General features: G+C 40.4%; 1 protein-coding gene across 1 annotated transcript in view; it reads right to left on the bottom strand.

The window, feature by feature from the left end:
- NHSL1 (NHS like 1) overlaps positions 1-19,786 on the bottom strand; it is a 78,511-nt gene that overhangs the window by 38,626 nt on the left and 20,099 nt on the right. The window contains 1 exon segment of the mRNA XM_017848993.1: positions 14,277-14,404. Within this exon segment, the coding sequence (XP_017704482.1) occupies positions 14,277-14,404 (128 nt within the window).

The raw sequence follows: 19,786 nt of genomic DNA, 5'->3' as shown, positions 1-19,786 counted from the left end.
AAAAAAAAAAAAAAAAAAAAAAAAAAACCCAGAAAAAATCTACTCATGTTTTTATTGGTATTGTGTTAATCTTATAAATTAACTTGGGCAGAGTGGAGAGCTTTTTGATATTAACGCCTCTGAGGACATGATATGTCTTTTCAGTTACTCAAATTTTATTTGTGTTCTGTAGTTTGTTTTTGTTTTTGAGAAGAGTCTTGCTCTGTCACCCAGGCTGGAGAGCAGTGGGGCACACTCTTGGCTCACTGCAACCTCCACCTCTTGGGTTCTCCTTCCTCAGCCTGCCGAGTACCTGGGATTACAGGTACACATCACCACGTCCAGCTGATTTTTGTATTTTTAGTAGAGATGGGGTTTTGCCATGTTGGCCAGGCTGGTCTTGAACTCCTGACCTCAGGTGATCCACCCAACTTGGCCTCCCAAAGTGCTGGGATTATAGGCATGAGCCACTGCACCCGGCCATATAGTATTTTTTAAAGTTTCTTTCATATAGTTCTTGTCCTTTTCTTACTAAATTTATCTGTACTTTGCAATAGCTATTTTAAATAGATTTTTCCTGTTGTATCTTCTAATTTGACTTTGTAGATATGAAAGTTATTGATTGCTATATATTAATTTTATACCTTACTATATCATTGAACTCTATTATTTATAGAAATTTTGAAATATTACTTTCTTGGATTTACCCAGTATATAGACTTAACCACGAACAAAGAGTGATAACATAATCTCAATCTTTCTCACTTTTGCACTTTTTATTCTACAGCTTTCCTGATTTTGTTGGCTACCTCTTTCCATACTATGCTAAGTGGTAATAATGATAGTGAATGTCCTTCTCTTATATCACATTCTAGTGGAAACAGCCCGTTAAAATTGTGGGATTTGGAGGACAAGGCAGATAAACTTTGTTAAGTTCTGCTATATTTTTTTAAATCAAGAATGGCCATCAAATTGTACCAAATAACTTGTCAATATCTACAGTTTTGACTATATAAAATTTTTCTCTTTAGATCTATTGATATTATTAATACATAATTAGATTGCCTAGTATCAAGCATCCTTGCATTACCATCGGAATAAACCCAGGTTGATTTTGGAATAGTTCTTTTAATGAGCTGTTAGATTACATTTCCTACTGTTTTATTTATGATCTCTAATGCCAATATTCATGAGTGAGACTGGCTAGTTAATTTTCTACTTCGTACAATCTTTGCCAGGTTTTGGCATCAGTGTTAAACTAATTTATTAAAAAGAACTGCACTTTGTCCCTTTGCTCTGAAAAAGTTTTAAGCATTGGACTTACCTATTCTTTGACATCTTTCGTAGAAGACCACTCCTACCCAACATACACAAGACCATCTGGGCTTGGTATTTTTTTCAATTTGATGTAAATGTTTGATAAGATTTGTTTTTTTTTTTCATGATAATCACTTTGATAAAATATTTTCTCTTTTCTAGGGTCAGTTTTGATACACTGTATAAACTGGAAAATCCATTTCAAAATTACCTATGTATCTCCCATCTATCAAAAGATGATATACGTCAGCCCTCTATATCTGTGGGTTCTATATCTGTGCATTCAACCAACCACGGATTAAAAGTATTTAAACAAAAAATAAAAGAATGGCTGTGTCTGTAACTGAATATATACAGACATTTTTTGTGTCATTATTCCCTAAACAATACAGTATAACAACTGTTTACATAGCATTTACATTATATTAGTTATTATAAGTAATCCAGAGGTGATCTAGTATATGAGAGGATATGTGTAGCTTATACGCAAATACTACATCATCTGATACAAGGGACTTGAGCATCCATAGATTTTGGTATTTGTGGGAAATCCTGGAACCAGTTGCCCATGGATACTGAGGGATTACTATATACAATTTTTACTCCTAATCATAAAATTCTCTGCTTAAAAATGTGTCAGAGATTTCCTGTTAGCTATGCAATAAAGGAATTCCTTCACTTAGCACTGCCCCTCTGTGAGCCCACCTCAGCCTCCCTTCACCAGCACTCCTGTTATCACTCCTGGTGAACTCAATATCCACAGCATGGCCCATCTAACACCTACCTGAATCCTTCACAGCCTCACTTCTAACCTGCCTTGGCTGCCTACTCTATGGACATACTCCCTGACCTACCCATTGCAGGATGCCTGAACTGAGGTTTTAAAGGTGTTTCAAAAATTGGTAGTCCTACAGAAGTTGCTGAAGGTGCGAGAAAAAGAAAAGAATCGAGACCGTGCCCTATGTTTTGACTTAAGTAACTGGTAGAAAGGAGTTGTGGTTTACTGAGGTGGTTTTGAAAAAACTATGAAAAAAGGAAGCATTTTTTTTTTTTTTTTTTTTTTTTTTTTTTGAAAAGAAATGTGAGAATCACATATTTGGATTTGGACAAGTTTGAGATACCTGTAAGACATTTCAGTGGAGAAGGAAAGTAAGCAGGTAACTGCATGAGTCTGGGCTAAAGATATACATTTACAAAACATCAGCGCACGGCACTTAAAGCCATGGGACTCGATGAAATCACCCAAGGAGTGAGCCTGTTACAGAGTAGCAGGGGTTCAAGGTTTGAGCCCTGAGTTACACCAACTTTTAGGTATTTGGAAGAAAAGGACTATCCAACAAATGATTGAGAGGCAACGGCCAGTGAGGGAAGAGGAAAACCAGGAGTGTGTCATGTCATGAGAGCCAAGTATTCTTAGAGGAAAAGAATCATAAACAATGTCAAATGCTGAGAGGCTGAGTAAGATGAGGTCTGAGAATTAACTATTAAATATTAGATTTGGCAACGTGGAGGTGATTGGTAGACTTAACAAGAGTAGTTTAAGTATGCGCGGGGGATAAAAGTTTGTTTGGAGGGGCTTCAAAAGAAATTGTGAAAAAAGGATGTGGAGATGGCAAGTCTAGACAGTTCTTTGGACATGTTTAATTATAAAGTTGAACTGAACAATGTGGTAGAAATTTGAGGGGAATGAAAGGTCAAAGCAGGGTTTCTTCAAGATGAAAGAAAATAAAGCATGTTTGTATAATGATGGTTATGATGCAATCAAGACAGAAAATTGATTAGGGCTAAGAGAGAGGGATGAATTGCAAATATGAGGTCCTTGAGAAGTTGTCCTTATTCATCCCACTGGAAAAATACTGAGTGCCTACTGTGTGCCAGGCCCTGAGCTAGCCACTTGGGACACAGCAGGGCATTGCAATGGCGGGAAAGGGTGAGATCATAAAGGAGGAGATGTAAGAAGTTTGGTGGGTTTGGTGGTGAAAAGATATGACCCGAGTGCTTTTGTTTTCCTAGTGCAGCAAATACAAAGGGCAGAGTCTGAGTCTGTTTTCTGTTGCTATAAAAGAATATCTGAGACTGGGTAGTTTATAAAGAGTAGAGGTTTATTTAGCTTAGGATTTTACAGGTTGAGAAGTTCAAGGGCATGGCCCTGGCTTCTGGCAAGGGCTCTCACGCTGTGTCACAACATGGTGGAGACAAAAGGTAAGCAGACATGTGCAATGAGGGGAGGATCTGAGGGTTCCCAGCTTTATAACAACTGACTCTCACTGGAACTAATCTATTTCCACGAGAACCAATCCCATCGAGAGAGGGCAGAAACTCACTACCAAGCCAGAGAACACCACCAAGCTATTCATAGGGATATGAGGGATCTTCCTCCATAGCCTAGACACTTCCTACTAGGCCCCAACTTCCAACACTACCACAGTGGGATCACATTTCAACATGAGTTTTGGTGGGGACAAACTCGATCCATATCCAAACCACAGCAGGCAGGATCTGCAAGTGAAACAGAAGCAGTTGTGTTTGGAGATTTGAGAAGGTATGAAATATTACTTGGGAGAGTGGAAGAATGAACCGATGAGTTAATATAGTAGGATTGCTAGGCAACACTTGAGGCTTGAGGTCATACATTCAGTGAAACACACCCTAGCGTCCTTCTGTAGCCTCGTTTAACTAACCAATCAGGCTTTAGTGCAAAGCAGGGAAAAGTTGGATCAAACTGGAGTTGGGTTCTTTGCCAGGAAAGTGGCAGAAGGAGAAAGGAGTCAGCAGAGTTGAAAATGTGTGCAAAGAAGTGAGTGCAATGGCAGGCCATGTAATATAAGCCGGGGAAGGATGAGTGTGGACATGAAGAGAGCAGGGTTAATGGGTGAGAATTTCTCAGGGGTAAAATAATTTTGTAATGAGATTCTAGAGAGACCAAGCTAGAAAAATAGCAGATGGAGTTATCCTCAACTCTTCTTTGTCTCATAACTTAAGCAAATCCTATAGGATTCACTTTCCAAATAAACCTAGAAACCCCACCACTGCCATTCTGGTCCCAGCCACCCTTGGCCATTGCTTTTCTGGATTACTGCAAGGGCCTATTGTCTTGTCTCTGTGCTTCTGTCTTCCACTGTCTATGGTCTAATTTTCCTACAGACAAATCCCGTTAAATAATCAATCGGATCATGTTACCTCCCTGCTCAACTCCTCCAGTGACTCCCATCTCACCCAGGAGCAACAAATCAAAATCTTTACTCTGGCTAATTAGGTCCTATGTGATCTGGTCCTTGGTTATTTCCTCCAAAGTCATTATCACCACTCTTCCCCTTGCTCCGTGCCTACCTGCTCTGGTGTGTGGCTATTCTTCCCGCAGGGTAACTACAATAAGGTTTTCAGGCCTTCCCATGTGTGATGCTCTTTTTTTTTTTTAAATGTTTTATTTTGTATTTTACTTTAAGTTCTGGGATACATGAGCTGAACGTGCAGGCTTGTTATTTAGATATACATGTGCCACGGTGGTTTGCTGCACCTATCAATCCATTGTCTAGGTTTTAAGCCCCACATGCATTAGGTATTTGCCCTAATGCTCTCCCTCCCCTTTCTCCCCACCCCGCTGACAGGCCCCGGTGTGTGATGTTCCCCTCCCTGTGTCCATGTGTTCTCATTGCTCAACTCCCACTTGGGTGATGTTCTTATATGTCACTTGATGGTCTGCTCTAATGACGATTCTCAGAGTCCTTCTTGGACACTCAATCTAAACTGGCAGTCCTGTCGCTCTAGAACTCTCCTTGCCATTGTTTTATTTACCTTCATAACACTTATCACCATCTGGTGTTGTATGATGCTTGTTTGTTCACCATGATCTTCCCTTCAGTAGAAGGGGCTTTGGTTCACTTGATGGCTTCTCAGTACTTAGAACAATGCTTGGCATATTGGCAAGACTGAATATTTACTCAGTAAATGAATGAGGGGGCGAGCAAGATGGCAGTTGCACGCAAGGTCAGGTGTTCAGCTATCCTCACTGCTACCTGGTCCTCGATCTCACTCCGTTGTTTCTGATGGGGACTCTGGAAGCAGTACAGTTATACCTGGGCACCAGGGGCAAACTGACAGAGGCTGAGAGGCTGCTGGCCGCCAGCCTGGCCATCACGGCTGGCACCGTCCTCCTCTCTGCCCACTTCCTGCTTTGGCAGACCCTGGTGTTGTGGGTGGACTGGGCCCTCAGTGCCACACTCCTGGCACTCCACGGCCTGGAGGCCATCCTGCAGGTGGTCGCCATTGCTGCCTTCGCCAGGCACTTCTGAAGAGAGGTCAGGGCAGGAAGGCTGAGGATGGCAGCGCGGGAGAAGAGAGCATCCCTAGGCCACTGGAGAACAGCTGCGGTGCTTCAATTCTGAGTCTCAGTCTGCTAACATCTCAGCAGCATTTGCACTTGGCACTAAACAAATTCTGTCTCTGTGATTTTTTTTCCCATTTCTAGATTTACTATTAAGTGATCCTTAAAAAGTATCTAAGCTGTTATTTTATAGTAGCTTTCCTTCACTTGTTTTAATTGTGTGTTTTCTATGTTTGGAATAATTATGTTCAAATAGCTAGATATTTTCCCTTCACCTTTTTTTTTTTTTTTTTTTTGAGACAGAGTCTGGCTCTGTCACCCAGGCTGGAGTGCAGTGGCGTGATCTTGGCTCACTGCAACCTCCGCCTCACAGGTTCAAGTGATTCTCCTGCCTCAGCCTCCCTAGTAGCTGGGATTATAGGTGCGTGCCACCACGCCTAGCTAATTTTTGTTTTTTTAAGTAGAGACAGGGTTTCACCATGTTGTCTAGGTTGGTCTCAAACTCCTGGCCTCAGGTGATCCACCCACCTAGGTGGATCACCTGATTACACGCATGAGCCCCCTCGCCTGGCTCTCTTCGCTGTATTTTTTAAATAAAGCAATGTGTATGCCTCAAAAAAAAAAAAAAAAAAAAAAAAAAAAAAAGAAAAAAATGTTTGTTCAAAAGCTCACAGGGTACAATAATGCCCTAGGCCTTCATATTCACTCACCACACTCACTGACTCACCCAGAACAACTTCCAGTCCTGCAAGCTCACAGAGAACAATCTTCTTCCACTGCCCACTTTCTACATAAGGAAATTCATACCTTAAAGGGGTGTGATGCATCCAAAGAAACACAGCAAGTGGCAGAACTAAAACTTGAAACTGGTCTCCTAACTCTAGAATGCCCCATCTCTTAACTACCCCCTTCCTCATCATTCAACCATACTTTTGGTCTCAGTCCTCAGTGCCATTTTGCCTGTTGCAACCGCCCTGTAACCATTCTTCTTACATACTTTACCATCTCTGGATCCCTCCCCCATTTCCTGATTATCCAAGTCAGAATAATTTCTTTTTTACCTAGTACTATATGCCAAACACTTATAACAGCAGGTTATATATAATGCTTTTCATTCTACTTAGTTTTCCCTACCTTGGAGGGCTGTAAAATCCTTAAGGCATGTAAAATATCTTATTAATCTTTGAATTTTGCAGCATCTGATACATCACATACTTTCTTTTTTCTTTTTTTTGAGACAGAGTCTGGCTCTGTCACCTAGGCTGTAGTACAATGGCATGATCTTGGCTCACTGCAACCTCTGCCTCCTGGGTTCAAGCAATTCTCCTGCCTCAGCCTCCTGAGTAGCTGAGATCACAGGCACCTGCCACCACATCCAGCTAATTTTTGTATTTTTAGTAGAGACAGGGTTTTACCATGTTGTGCAGGCTGGTCTTGAACTCCTGACCTTAAGTGATCCACCCACCTAGGCCTTTCAAAGTGCTGGGATTATAGGCATTTGCCAGTGCGCCCAGCCCCACATACACTCTTAAGAAACATTTATTGCATTGGCTGCTTTCTGTTTCTAAAATGTTCTTCCAGAAATGAATGACTTTTCTGTTTCTAAAATGTTCTTTCAGAAATGTTCATTCTTTCAATCCCAATCACTTCTATGCTGAATAAGGCCTACCCTTTTCATTTAACATTGCAACTGTCCCTCCAGTTGATTTTACTCCAGAGTGTATGCCACTTTCTAACAGAGCAAAATTACTTACAGTCATGTGCAGCATAATGACATTTCAGTCAACAACAGGCCGTATATACGACAGTGGTCCCATAAGATCATAACAGAGCTGAGAAATTTCTATGCCTAATGATGTCGCGGGCATCACAACATAGCACAACACATTACTCCTGCTTGTGGTGATTCTGGTGTAAACAAACTCACTGCCCTACGACTCATATAAAAATATGACACAACTGAGGACCGGCACGGTGGCTCACGCCTGTAGCCTCAGCACTTTAGGAGGCCGAGGTGGGTGGATCACCTGAGATCAGGAGTTTGAGACCAGCCTGGACAAACATGGTGAAACCCCGTCTCTACTAAAAATCTACTAAGAATTGCTGGAACCCAGGAGGCAGAGGTTGCAGTGAGTCGAGATCATGCCACTGCACTCCAGCCTGGGTGACAAGAGCAAAACTCCATCTAAAAACAAACAAACAAAAAAACAAAATATGACACAATTATGCACAATACATCATACTTGATAATGATATACAAGATAAAGATATCAAGTGACTATGCTACTGGTTTATGTATTTACCATACTATATTTTTTGTTATTTTAGAAGGTATTCTTACTTATGAAAAAAAGTTAACTGTAAAACAGCCTCAGGCCAGTCCTTCAGAAGATATTCCAGAAGAGGGTATTGTTATCACAGGAGATGACAGCTCCATGGGTGTTACTGCCCCTGAGGAACTTCCAGTAGGACAAGATGTGGAGGGGAAGACAGTGATACTGATGCTGCTGACCCTGTACCCTGTGTAGGCCAAGGCTAGTGTGTGTGTTTGTGTCTTAGTGTTTTCCTCTTTAAACTTTTTTATTAAACATCTTAAATAAAAAACCTGTTACAGAATAAGGATATAAAGAAAATATCTTTGTACAGCCATACAATGTATTTATGTTTTAAGCTGTGTTATTACAAAACAGTCAAAAAGTTTAAAAAATTTAAAAGCCTATAAAGTAAAAAAGTTGCAGTAAGCTAAGGCTAATTTACTATTGAAGAAAACATATTGCTTTTTGTAGAGATGGGGTCTCAGTTTGTTGCCCAGGCTAGTCTTGAATTCCTGGACTCATGCAATCCTCCCACCTTGGCCTCTCAGAGTGCTGCGAGTACAGGTGTGAGCTACTGAAACTGGCTAGAAAAATTTTTGTTATAATTATAGTGCTAATTATAATTATAAACACTAAGTCTACAGTGTTTATAAAGCCTACAATAGTGTACAATAATGCCCTAGGCCTTCACATTCACTCACCACACTCTACTGTGTTTTTATTGTGCCTTTCCTATGTTCAGATACACAAATACTCACCATTGTTACAATTATCTAGAGTATTCAGTATAATAACATGCTGTAGCCTAGGAGCAATAGGCCATTTCCCGGGGGTCCCCAGCCCCCAGGCCATGCGCCTGTACCCATCTGTGGCCTGTCAGGAACTGGGCTGAACAGCAGGAGGTGAGTGGCAGGCCAGCAAGCATTACTGCCTGAGCTCCGCCTCCTGTCAGATCAGTGGCAGCATTAGATTCTCATAGGAGCGCAAACCCTATTGTGAACTGTGCATGTGAGGGGTCTAGGCTGTGCCCTCCTTATGAGAATCCAACTAATGTCTGACGATCTGAGGTGGAACAGTTTCATCCCAAAACTGTCCCACCCACCCGTCTGGGCCATGAAAAAATTGTCTTCCATGAAACTGGACCCTGGTGACAAAGAATCTGGGGGTCACTGGGTTATCCTATCTAGCCTAGGTGTGTAGAAGGCTGTACCATCTAGGTTTGGGTAAGTGCACCCTATGATATTTGCACAATGACCAATCACGTAACAATGCATTTTTCAGCATGTATCACTGTCATTACACAATGCATGACTGTATTTGCTCTTAGTGCCTCCCCATGAAATCAAAGCTCCATCAAGGACAGAGATTTCTTGCATTTGGTTTACTGTTACACATCCAACACCTAGAATAGTCTCTGGCACATAGAAGGTGATCAATAAGTCCGTATTTTACAAAGGAATTATAATTCTGTGCTTGAAGGAGCTCTTTCTCAGAACACATTACGGAGATGTGAGGAGTGTTTCTGGGTCCTAAATGGCCACCACCGCTGGCTGCACAGCTTGGATGCATCCGTGCATCACAGTGACCTAGTGAATGGCCACAAGGGCCATGAAGATTAATAAAGATTTGCACTCAGAGCAAATATTTACTTAGTAGAAATAACTCAAGGAATTACTGTTGAATGAATAAGCCAACTGAGCAGCCAATCACCTACTATGTGGATGCACACAAACGAAACCCTCACTTCAACCTGAAGACATTCGCACATGAGTTATGGAGAGGGACCTATAGGAAGTGGTAGAGAAAACATAAGGCTTATGTGTTTAATTTCCATACCAATTTCAGGATCTTTGTCACTGACAGCAGCACTAAGACTTGTTAACTTTATATAGTTAAGAAGAACAAGGCTGAGCGTGATGACTCACGCCTGTAAGCCTAGAACTTTGGGAGGCCAAAGCAGGCAGATTGCTTGAGCCCAGGAGTTCGAGACCAGCCTGGGCAACATGGTAAAACTCCATCTCTACAAAAAAAAAAAACAAGAATTAGCTGGGTGTGGTGATGTGTACCTGGAGTCTCAACTACTCGGGAGGCTGAGGCAGGAGGATCACTTGAACCCAGGAGGTTGAGGCTACAGTGAACTGTGACTGTGCCATTGCACTCCAGCCTGGGCAACAGACTCAACAGAGTGAGACCCTGTCTCAAAAACAAAACAAAACAAAACAACAACAAAAACACAAAAAACAGAGTGCTGCAATTAATCCAACCATGATGAATAAGCAAAAGGATGGGAAATGTGCTCCAAGATCGTGGAATTGGCTATATGTTATAGTCGGGTGGCAAGTGGTTTTTTTGATGCTGCACAGAATCAAGAAATGGTGAAGTTAATACAAAACTCAGTGAGGTCACTCCAAGAGAAGAATGTAAGAAGGGAGTTGGGGAGGCAGGAAGGGGAAGCAGGCAGTTAGCTATTACGATAGTATAATTTGTTAGCTGATATTTAATTAGTATATAATAATGTCTAATATATATTTGATAAAAATAATTTGATATTTATTTTATTCCGAAACCAATTTCTTACAGAGATTGTCTTGAGATGACATTCAGATCTAATGACTGAACATTTTTCTAATATACTTCAACTTGGTTCTATATATTTAAGAAAAGGAAAAATACAAGTTCCCCATAAATATCTCTAATGATATATTCCAAGGATTTCAAAATACTTTTACCCAAGAACAAGTATTAACCTGATTTTTTTTTTTTTTTTTTTTTTTGGGAGAGGGCCTCCCCCATTTGCCCCGGCGGGGGGGCGGGGTTGCAAACATTTTCCCCGGGAGCCTTGACTTCCTGGGCTTAAGCAATTCTCCCACCTTAGCCTCCCGAGTAGCTAGCACTACAGGTGTGCTACCACACCCAGCTAGTTTTTGTTCTATTTTTTGTAGAGACAAGGTCTTGCTACATTCAAGACCAGGCTGGTCTTGAATTCCTGAGCTCAGGCTATCTGGTCACCTTGGCCTCCTACAGTGCTAGGATTACAGGTGTGAGCCAACACACCCAACCAAACCTGGATTTTTAAAAATCACAAAAGTAACAAAAATTTATAGCAGCAAAGAAAGCTAAGATTTGAAAGTGGCTGTGTGCTTTTGTAAGAGACCAAATATAGGAAAGCCATGAAGGCAGACACTGTAACTTGGAGAGGGTTGGGAGGGACCCCAGAAAATAGCTCTCCTCCCACACATACCAGGCAGGTCCTCCCACTGCTTACCTCCTCCCTTTCACAAAAAGAAGGACACCGTGGGTCNATTAACCTTTTTTTTTTTTTTTTTTTTTTTTTGAGACAGGGTCTCACTCAGTTGCCCAGGCTGGAGTGCAGTGATGCAAACATTTCTCACGGTAGCCTTGACTTCCTGGGCTTAAGCAATTCTCCCACCTTAGCCTCCCGAGTAGCTAGCACTACAGGTGTGCTACCACACCCAGCTAGTTTTGTTCTATTTTTTGTAGAGACAAGGTCTTGCTACATTCAAGACCAGGCTGGTCTTGAATTCCTGAGCTCAGGCTATCTGGTCACCTTGGCCTCCTACAGTGCTAGGATTACAGGTGTGAGCCAACACACCCAACCAAACCTGGATTTTAAAATCACAAAAGTAACAAAATTTATAGCAGCAAAGAAAGCTAAGATTTGAAAGTGGCTGTGTGCTTTTGTAAGAGACCAAATATAGGAAAGCCATGAAGGCAGACACTGTAACTTGGAGAGGGTTGGGAGGGACCCCAGAAAATAGCTCTCCTCCCACACATACCAGGCAGGTCCTCCCACTGCTTACCTCCTCCCTTTCACAAAAAGAAGGACACCGTGGGTCCCAAGGAGACCTGTCAAGGGTCCTACCGTCAACTTCTCGTTCCTGGTCTAGTGATGCCAATGCCAGCAAATCACACTAAGGTAATTATTATGGAAACATTTGTGTTTACTGGGATGTCATGTCATATCACATCATATAAAGGATGACTTTTATATATATTTCCTTATATATGACCATTTTCTTTGCACTCATTTTCAGCAGGATAGGAGCCTGTTTTCTCGGGGGTGATTTGTCCACACTCTCACACACATCTGGGAGAGGGCTGCTTGGCTGTCAGGGTCTGTGGCAATGGTACAGAGGAGTAGAAACTAGTGCAGAGGCTAACTTCCGTCAGAGTTGAGTGTCACGGTAAGCGAAGAGCTGTGTGAGAATTAGAAATGATTTTTCCATTCTCCAGAAAAATCTTAGGATGCTGTCAAGACAATGCCAATTTGCTAGTGGACTCTATACACCCAGAAACCATCTGTCTCACTGGGCCCCATTATAAACTTTTCTTCTTCTCTGAGCATCAGTATAAGGCTAATGTATATCTGGATAAACAAAAGTCTCACTCTGTAATTCACTTTCTGGTTTTCATTTTCCCCTCATGCCAACAAGAAAAAAATGAAAAATTTCAAAATTAGAGTTCAGATTAATTTTGAAATGAATGCTTTACTCATTATAGTAAGATACTGTCTTTGTATATTTTAAAGGCTCAAAGGAGTAATCCAATATGTGAAAATACCTTTCAAGAAATAGGAAAACATTCTGTGATAAAAATCTAGGTGGAAAGGGAAGGAATAGGAAGTTGTTGATCAAAGGGGACAACATTTCAGACAGGTGGAATAAGTTTTTATATCTATTGCACAGTAGGAATGACTACAATCTCTAATAATAAATTGTATATTTCAAAATAACAAAGCGCAAATTTCACGTCTTGCCATAAAAAATAATAGGTAAGCACAGTGACAGATAAACGCTAGTCTGATTTAATCATTCCATGTTGTGTATCTATATCAAATCATCACATTGCGCTCCATAAATGCATATAATTATGATTTGTCAATTTAAAACATTAATTTAAAAATGTAGACGAGGCGCAGTGACTCATGCCTGTAATCCCAGCACTTTGGGAGGCTGAGGTGGGCAGATCACTTAAAGTCAGGAATTCAAGACCAGCCTGGCCAATATGGTGAAATCCTGTATCTACTGAAAATACAAAAATCTGCCAAGCATGGTGGCGTGTGCCTGTAATTCCATCTACTTGCAGGCTGAGGCACGAGAATTGCTTGAACCTGGGAGGTGGAGGTTGCAGTGAGCCAAGACTGCATCACTGCACTCCAGCCTGGGTGACACAGCAAGCAAGACTGTCTCATCAAAAAAAAAAAAAAAAAAGTGAATCTAAAAAAAAAAATCTGGGTTAAGATCATTTGAAGATCAAAAGTTTAAGGTGGTAATTTCCCTTCTGCTTTCTGAGGCAGGGTCTTGTTTTGCTGCCCAGGTTGGAGTACAATGGAGTGACCACAACTCAAATTCCTGGGCTCAAGGGATCCTCCGGTCTCATCCTTCCAAGTAGTTGATATAACAGATGCATGCCACAATGCCTGGCTTAATTTCCCATGTTTTGATCAATTCTTATTTTATTCTCTGAAGTTACCTATTTGAGGAAAAGGACAATAAATTTTGAATAATGTTCTTCAATCAATAAGGCATTTATAAATTGGCCTAATCCACTGAAAGTTTTTAATTAATTAAAATGGTTGTGAAACAAAACACTATTCATCAAATCTTATTTTAAGTAATAATTCCAGTGTCAATTCACATTACTTAATAAATGAAAATAAAATTACATAAATCAAAATCTTCATACATTTTTATTCTTTCATATGTATTTAGTATTAAGAAAATTACTTATCTTAAGTGGTTTGTGCATATCACCAGAGATGGCAGAGGAAAGGGAACCCAAATGTAAAATAGCATCACTAAATGAATTGGCTAGTGCAATAATATTAAGTAAATGCACTGCCTCTATTCTATCTCTATCAATAACACTGACCACTGTAAAGCAGTGGGTTCTACTATTATGAGCAGAGTTCTTTGTCATATAACTGAGTTCTTGGTCATACGAAAAATCAAACAAGAGAAAAAAGCCCTTTATTTTTCTAACCAAAAAAGAATATTTTAGATGCATAAATACACTGATTTTATGTCTCCTTTATGAATTCTTTAGATTCTAATCTTACCTTCTTAAAAATCAGGATAGTTTTATATTTTCTGAAAAGCTGCAAAGAGTATTGAGAGTTTCCTGTGTACCCTTTACCCAGTTTCCATTTATGTTATTCTCTTACATAATTATGGCACATTTGTCAAAACCAAGAAATTCACTTGAGACAATACTATTGATTAAAATACAGGCTTGATTTTGATATTACCAGTTTGTCTACATATATCCTTTCTGTGTTCTGGAATCCAACCCAGGACCCCGTGTTGAACTTTGAAGCTTACCTTTTGATCTGCTTCTTCATCTTCGTCTTGGTAATCATCACAGAGTGGGCTGGCGTTGGCCGCAAAGGTGGGTCCCTGAGAGTAGTACTGAGAACTGCGGTAGCCATCATGCCGCAACTTATCACATTCTGTAGAGGGGCACGCAGGGAGGGGAAGAAGGTCATTAAAAAGCTGTATTCCTCTTTGCTTACTTTACGTTTACTCTTCTTTTTTACTTTTCAAAGTTATATTTTTCTAGGCATTAACAGGATTTTGAAATAATGGTAAAAACAGTTAAGAATTATTAAAGTACCTAGTATATACTACATACCATATTTCAATTAATATTAATATTAAATTAATACTTGATGAGATTGCATTCAGAGCTCACAACTACCCTGTGAAGTAGACACCATCATTAATTCTACTTTAATTCACAGGACACTGACGTTTAGGGTAATTATGTTATTTGCTCTATAATATTATGCAAGTGAGCAGTGGACTCGGAATCTTAACCCATGGCCTTAGTTACTAGATTATGTGAAAGTATTCCACATAGAAAAAAAAAAAGCGATGCTCATGCTATGCTTGTTTCCTAGACTCATTTTAGCTAGAAGGGACACACGAGATCATGGATTATAATGTTCTCATTTTATATTAATTTTCTGAATTTAATTTTGATGTCAAACAGCCTGTAAATATTGTGTGGAATTTAATAGGAAGGCGGGTGCCAGCCTGAGACATCTGCCAGTCCACAGAGGAATGTCTGGCGCCACTATGATACCTTGGACTTCAGGGGTACTGGGGCCACTGGCTGTGTGGAAAGGAGGATCCTCTTTGAGGGGAAAGCACTGCACTGGCAGCTCTCATGGGTTGGGGCAGGTGCTGTCAGAAAATTTCCAATGGCTCTTTAAAGCACCAAGATGCACAAAGGAGCATTTGCCTCAAAAAAGGATTTGCCACAGGGTTCCTTTAAATATTGGGCTTTTTAAAGGGGCACAAAACGTGTGTGGTTTTGGAAAAGTTTTCTCTTTGCACAGCTTTATAAAAACCATGCATCTACAGGCACAGAACTAAACTAGGGCATCTTCAGAGTTCCTTTCTGACATCAGGATCCATGATTCTTCCTCAAAGAGGAGACGGCAGTCACTTCAGTGGAGGGCTAAAAATATTAGACCAATTTTAAATAAGCCAGAGGATTAAAAAAAAAGTCCTCATTCTCCTTTGCTACCTCACAGTGGGAGTGGAAGGACAACGTTTACAATTCGGAACTGCAAATCAGACAAAAATGAGGACCTGTTAGAATGGCAAGCTAATGAAAACATGCATATGTAATCATAAAATAGCTAACTAATACTACTTCAGTTACTTGTAGGTCAAAAATTTTGTGGTGGCAACTACTTGTAATACTGATTAAAAGTGATATAAGAAAATTTCTGAAAATTCCAGAACACAACATATTTTTAATGAGAATTTACTCATATTAATCTAACCCTTTATAAGAAACATTTTCACATTTTCTCCATTTGGCAATTTTCCTGAAATAAAGAGTATGATTAGAAACTATATTCTCAGGCTGGGTGTGGTGGCTCACGCCTGTAATCCCAGTACTTTGAGAGACCGAGGCAGGAGGATCATCTGAGGTCGAGAGTTTGAGACCAGCCTGACCAACATGGAGAAACCCTGTCTCTTCTAAAACTACAAAATTAGCGGAGTGTGGTGGTGCATGCCTGTAATCCCAGCTACTCAGGAAGGCTGAGGCAGGAGAATCGCTTGAACCCAGGAAGCACAAGTTGCAGTGAGCCAAGATCGTGCCACTGTACTCCAGCCTGGGCAACAAGAGCGAAAATCAGTCTCCAAAAAAAAAAAAAAGGAATCTATATTCTCACTCTACAGAGATAATGTTATATGTTATATAAAGCATGATTAGTACTTTTGTTCTTCTTTTTTTTTTTCTTTTTTTTTTCTTTTTTTGAGACCGGGTCTTACTCTATCACGCAGGCTGGAGTGCAGTAGCATGATGATCACGGCTCACTTCAGCCTCAACCTCCTGGGCTCAAGTGATCCTCCCACCTCAGCTTTCTGAGTAGCTGAACTATATAGGCACATGCCATCAAGCCTGGCATTATTATTATTATTTTTTAAAATGTTTTAGATATGGGGGCTCACTACGTTGCCTAGGCTGCTCTTGAACTCCTGGACTCCAGCAATCCTTCCACCTTGGCCTCCCAAAGTACTGGGATTACAGACATAAGCCACTGAACCCAGCCTGATTAGTAGTTTTCAAATGGTATTTTCTGCAGAGTGCTGGCATTCTGTAAATATTGGATTAGATTTTCTTTAAATAGCTACCTTAAAGCTAAGATTAAAAAATAACACTCAAGAATGGCTATAATTAAAAAGCAAGGCCGGGCATGGTGGCTTACACCTGTAATCCCAGCACTTTGGCAGGTTGAGGCAGGTGGATCACTTGGGGCTAGGAGTTGGAGACCAGCCTGGGCAACATGGCAAAACCCCACCTCTATTAAAAATCCAAAAAAATAAAAGAGCCAGGCATGGTGTCACACGTCGTAATCCCAGCTACTCCAGAGGCTGAGGTAGGAGAATTGCTTCAACCCGGGAGGCAGAGGTTGCAGTGAGCTGAGATTACACCACTGCACTCCAGCCTGGGCAACAGAGTGAGGCTCAGTCTCAAAAAACAAAACAAAACAAAAGTCATAAGCAACAGATGTTGGCATGGATGTAGACAAAAGGAAACATTTACACACCATTGGTGGGAATGTACATTAGTACAACTTCTATGGAAAACAGTATGAAGATTTCGTGAAGAACTAAAAATAGAATGACCATTCGACCCAGCAATCCCACTACTGAGCATCTACCCAAAGGAAAAGAAATCATTACAGAAAAAAGATACCTGCACCCATATGTTTATCACAGCACTATTCACAATGGCAGAGTCATGGAATCAACCTAAGTATCCAACAATAGTTGACCGGATAAAGAAAATGTAGTAGATACACATCATGGAATACTATCCAGCCATAAAAAAAGAATTAAATCATATCATTTGCAGCAACTTGGACAGAGTTGGAGGCCATTATCCTAAGTGAAATACCTCAGAAACAGAAAATCAAATAGTGCATGTTCTCACCTTATTAGTGGGAGTCAAACAATTGGTACACATGGACACACAGATGGAAATAAATAGACACTGGGGACTCCAAAAGGAGGGAGGGTGGAAGGGGGGTGAGGGTTAAAAATTACCTATTGGGGGGCTGTGCCAGTAGCTCATGCCTGTAATCCAAGCACTATTGGAGGCCGAGGCAGGCAGATCACCTGGGGTCAGGAGTTAGAGACCAGCCTGGCCAACAAAGAAAAATCCCGTCTCTACTAAAAACACAAAAATCAGCTGGGTATGGTTGTGGGTACCTGCAATCCCAGCTACTTGGGAGGCTGAGGCAAGAGAACTACTTGAACTCGGGAGGCACAGATTGCAGTCAGCCCAAGATCATGCTATCATACTCCAGCCTGGGCGACAAGAGCGAAACTCCATCTCAGAAAAAAAAAAAAAAAATTATCGATTGGGTACAATGTTCACTGTTTAGGTGATGGGTACACTACAAGTCCAAAGCTCACCATTACACAATATACCCATGTAACAAACCTGCACATATACTCCCTGAATCTAAAAAAAAAAAATGAATAAGTAAGACTCAAGTTCAATAGTTTTACATACCACATTTTAAGACAATGAGGGAATTAATTTATTAACTTATGCTGCTAAATTAACTTTCCGGTGGTCCTAGAAATAAAGCTATTCCTGCTATCTCTGTAAAACTAAAGTCTAAAGATCTATTTATTGTTGTAAAATAAATTAGTAATTTGTAGCTATTTATCTATGTAATTCAGGGTTTTCAAATACTTTACAAATATAAAGAGAAGTCCAAAGCCCTTTTAAACTAAATTAATTTGTTGTTCAAAATTGTCTTCTTTGCTTCATTAATGAACCCTATAAGAAGTTTAAATTATAGGGCTGGGCACAGTGGGTCACACCTGTGGTCCCAGTGCTTTGGGAGGCCAAGGTGGGAGGGCTGCTTGAGGCCAGGAGTTCAAGACCAGCCTGAACAACACAGTGAGACCCCATTTCTAGAAAAAAATTCTTTTTAATTAGCCATGCATGGTGGCATGTGCCTGTAGTCCCAGCTACTCAGGAGGCTGAGGCAGGGGCATTGTTTGAGCCCAGGAATTCAAAGCTGTTGTGAGCTATGATCAGGCTACTGCACTCCAGTCTGGGAGACAGAGGAAGACCATGCTTCTAAAATGTATAATAATAGTAATATGACTAATAATAAATAACTATGTTTTAAAAGTATAAATTATAAAACTTAACACTACTCAAACATTACTTTTACAAATCTATGTAATGTATTGGATACCATGTAAGACTGTTTCAAGAGGACGTTTCCCTGGGAAATAGGAAGAGACTGCTGGGCAAGATCATTTCTAAGGGTGATTATTAGTTTGATATTCTTGGCAATAATATTGAAAACAGCCAAAATGACTTGACACGCGTTAGATTTTTAAAGACCAAATATTGCAAAATCATAATCCATAAGTTAAAAGTATGAAAGACCGGCAACTATTAGTATGTTCAGTGTGTGTCACTTTTTCGAGCCCAGTTTAAAAGACAATGCATCCTTTTTCTACCATGAAATCTATGTCACAATTTTTTTTTTTTTTTGAGACGGAGTTTTGCTCTTGTTGCCCAGGCTGTAGTGGAGTGCAATGGCGCAATCTCGGCTCATCGCAACCTCTGCCTCCTTGGTTCAAGTGATTCTCCTGCCTCAGCCTCCCAAGTAGCTGGGATTACAGGCATGCACCACCACGCCCGGCTAATTTTTGTATTTTCAGTAGAGACTGGGATTCTCTATGTTGGTCAGGCTGGTCTCGAACTCCTGACCTCAGGTGATCTGCCCACCTCGGCCTCCCAAAGTGCTGGGATTACAAGTGTGAACCACTGCACCTGGTCAAAAAAATGTTTTAAAGGTAGTATAATAAATGGTAGTAAAACAAATGAAATATGATGCTGGATCTAAGAGAAGACTAGACAATATAAATTCATGACAGCTGACCAATTTTTTTTTTTGCTCTTATCAAATTTCTGAAATTTAGTAAACTCATCAAATTCCACTGTCATTTATTCCAACTCTAGGAGAAATTCAGAAAATTTTCCTCTTGTCAAGTTGCAACAGATCTCAGGTTCTAAAACCATGGTTTTGTTCATTAGAAATGGAGTTTATTGTCTGTGGAGTGAAACAAAAGTGAGAGCAAGCCATCATGAATAAGCAAAGACTTTTTAGACACTGAACTGAGAGAGTAACTGCAAAGCAGAGCATAATTTAAAGCCAGGTTATGTCTGCAACCACAGGCTAGAAACAAGATCCTAAATGTAAACTTATAAACTGTTCATTTCTGGAATTTTCCATTTAAAATTTTCAGACTATGGTTGACTGCAGGTAGTTGAAACT

Source organism: Rhinopithecus bieti, unplaced genomic scaffold, assembly GCF_001698545.2.
Source record: "Rhinopithecus bieti isolate Rb0 unplaced genomic scaffold, ASM169854v2 scaffold_31173, whole genome shotgun sequence".
In the NCBI taxonomy this organism is placed as follows: Eukaryota; Metazoa; Chordata; class Mammalia; order Primates; family Cercopithecidae; genus Rhinopithecus; species Rhinopithecus bieti.
The sequence above is the reverse complement of the archived record's forward strand: the minus strand, read 5'-3'. Positions and strand labels throughout refer to the sequence as shown.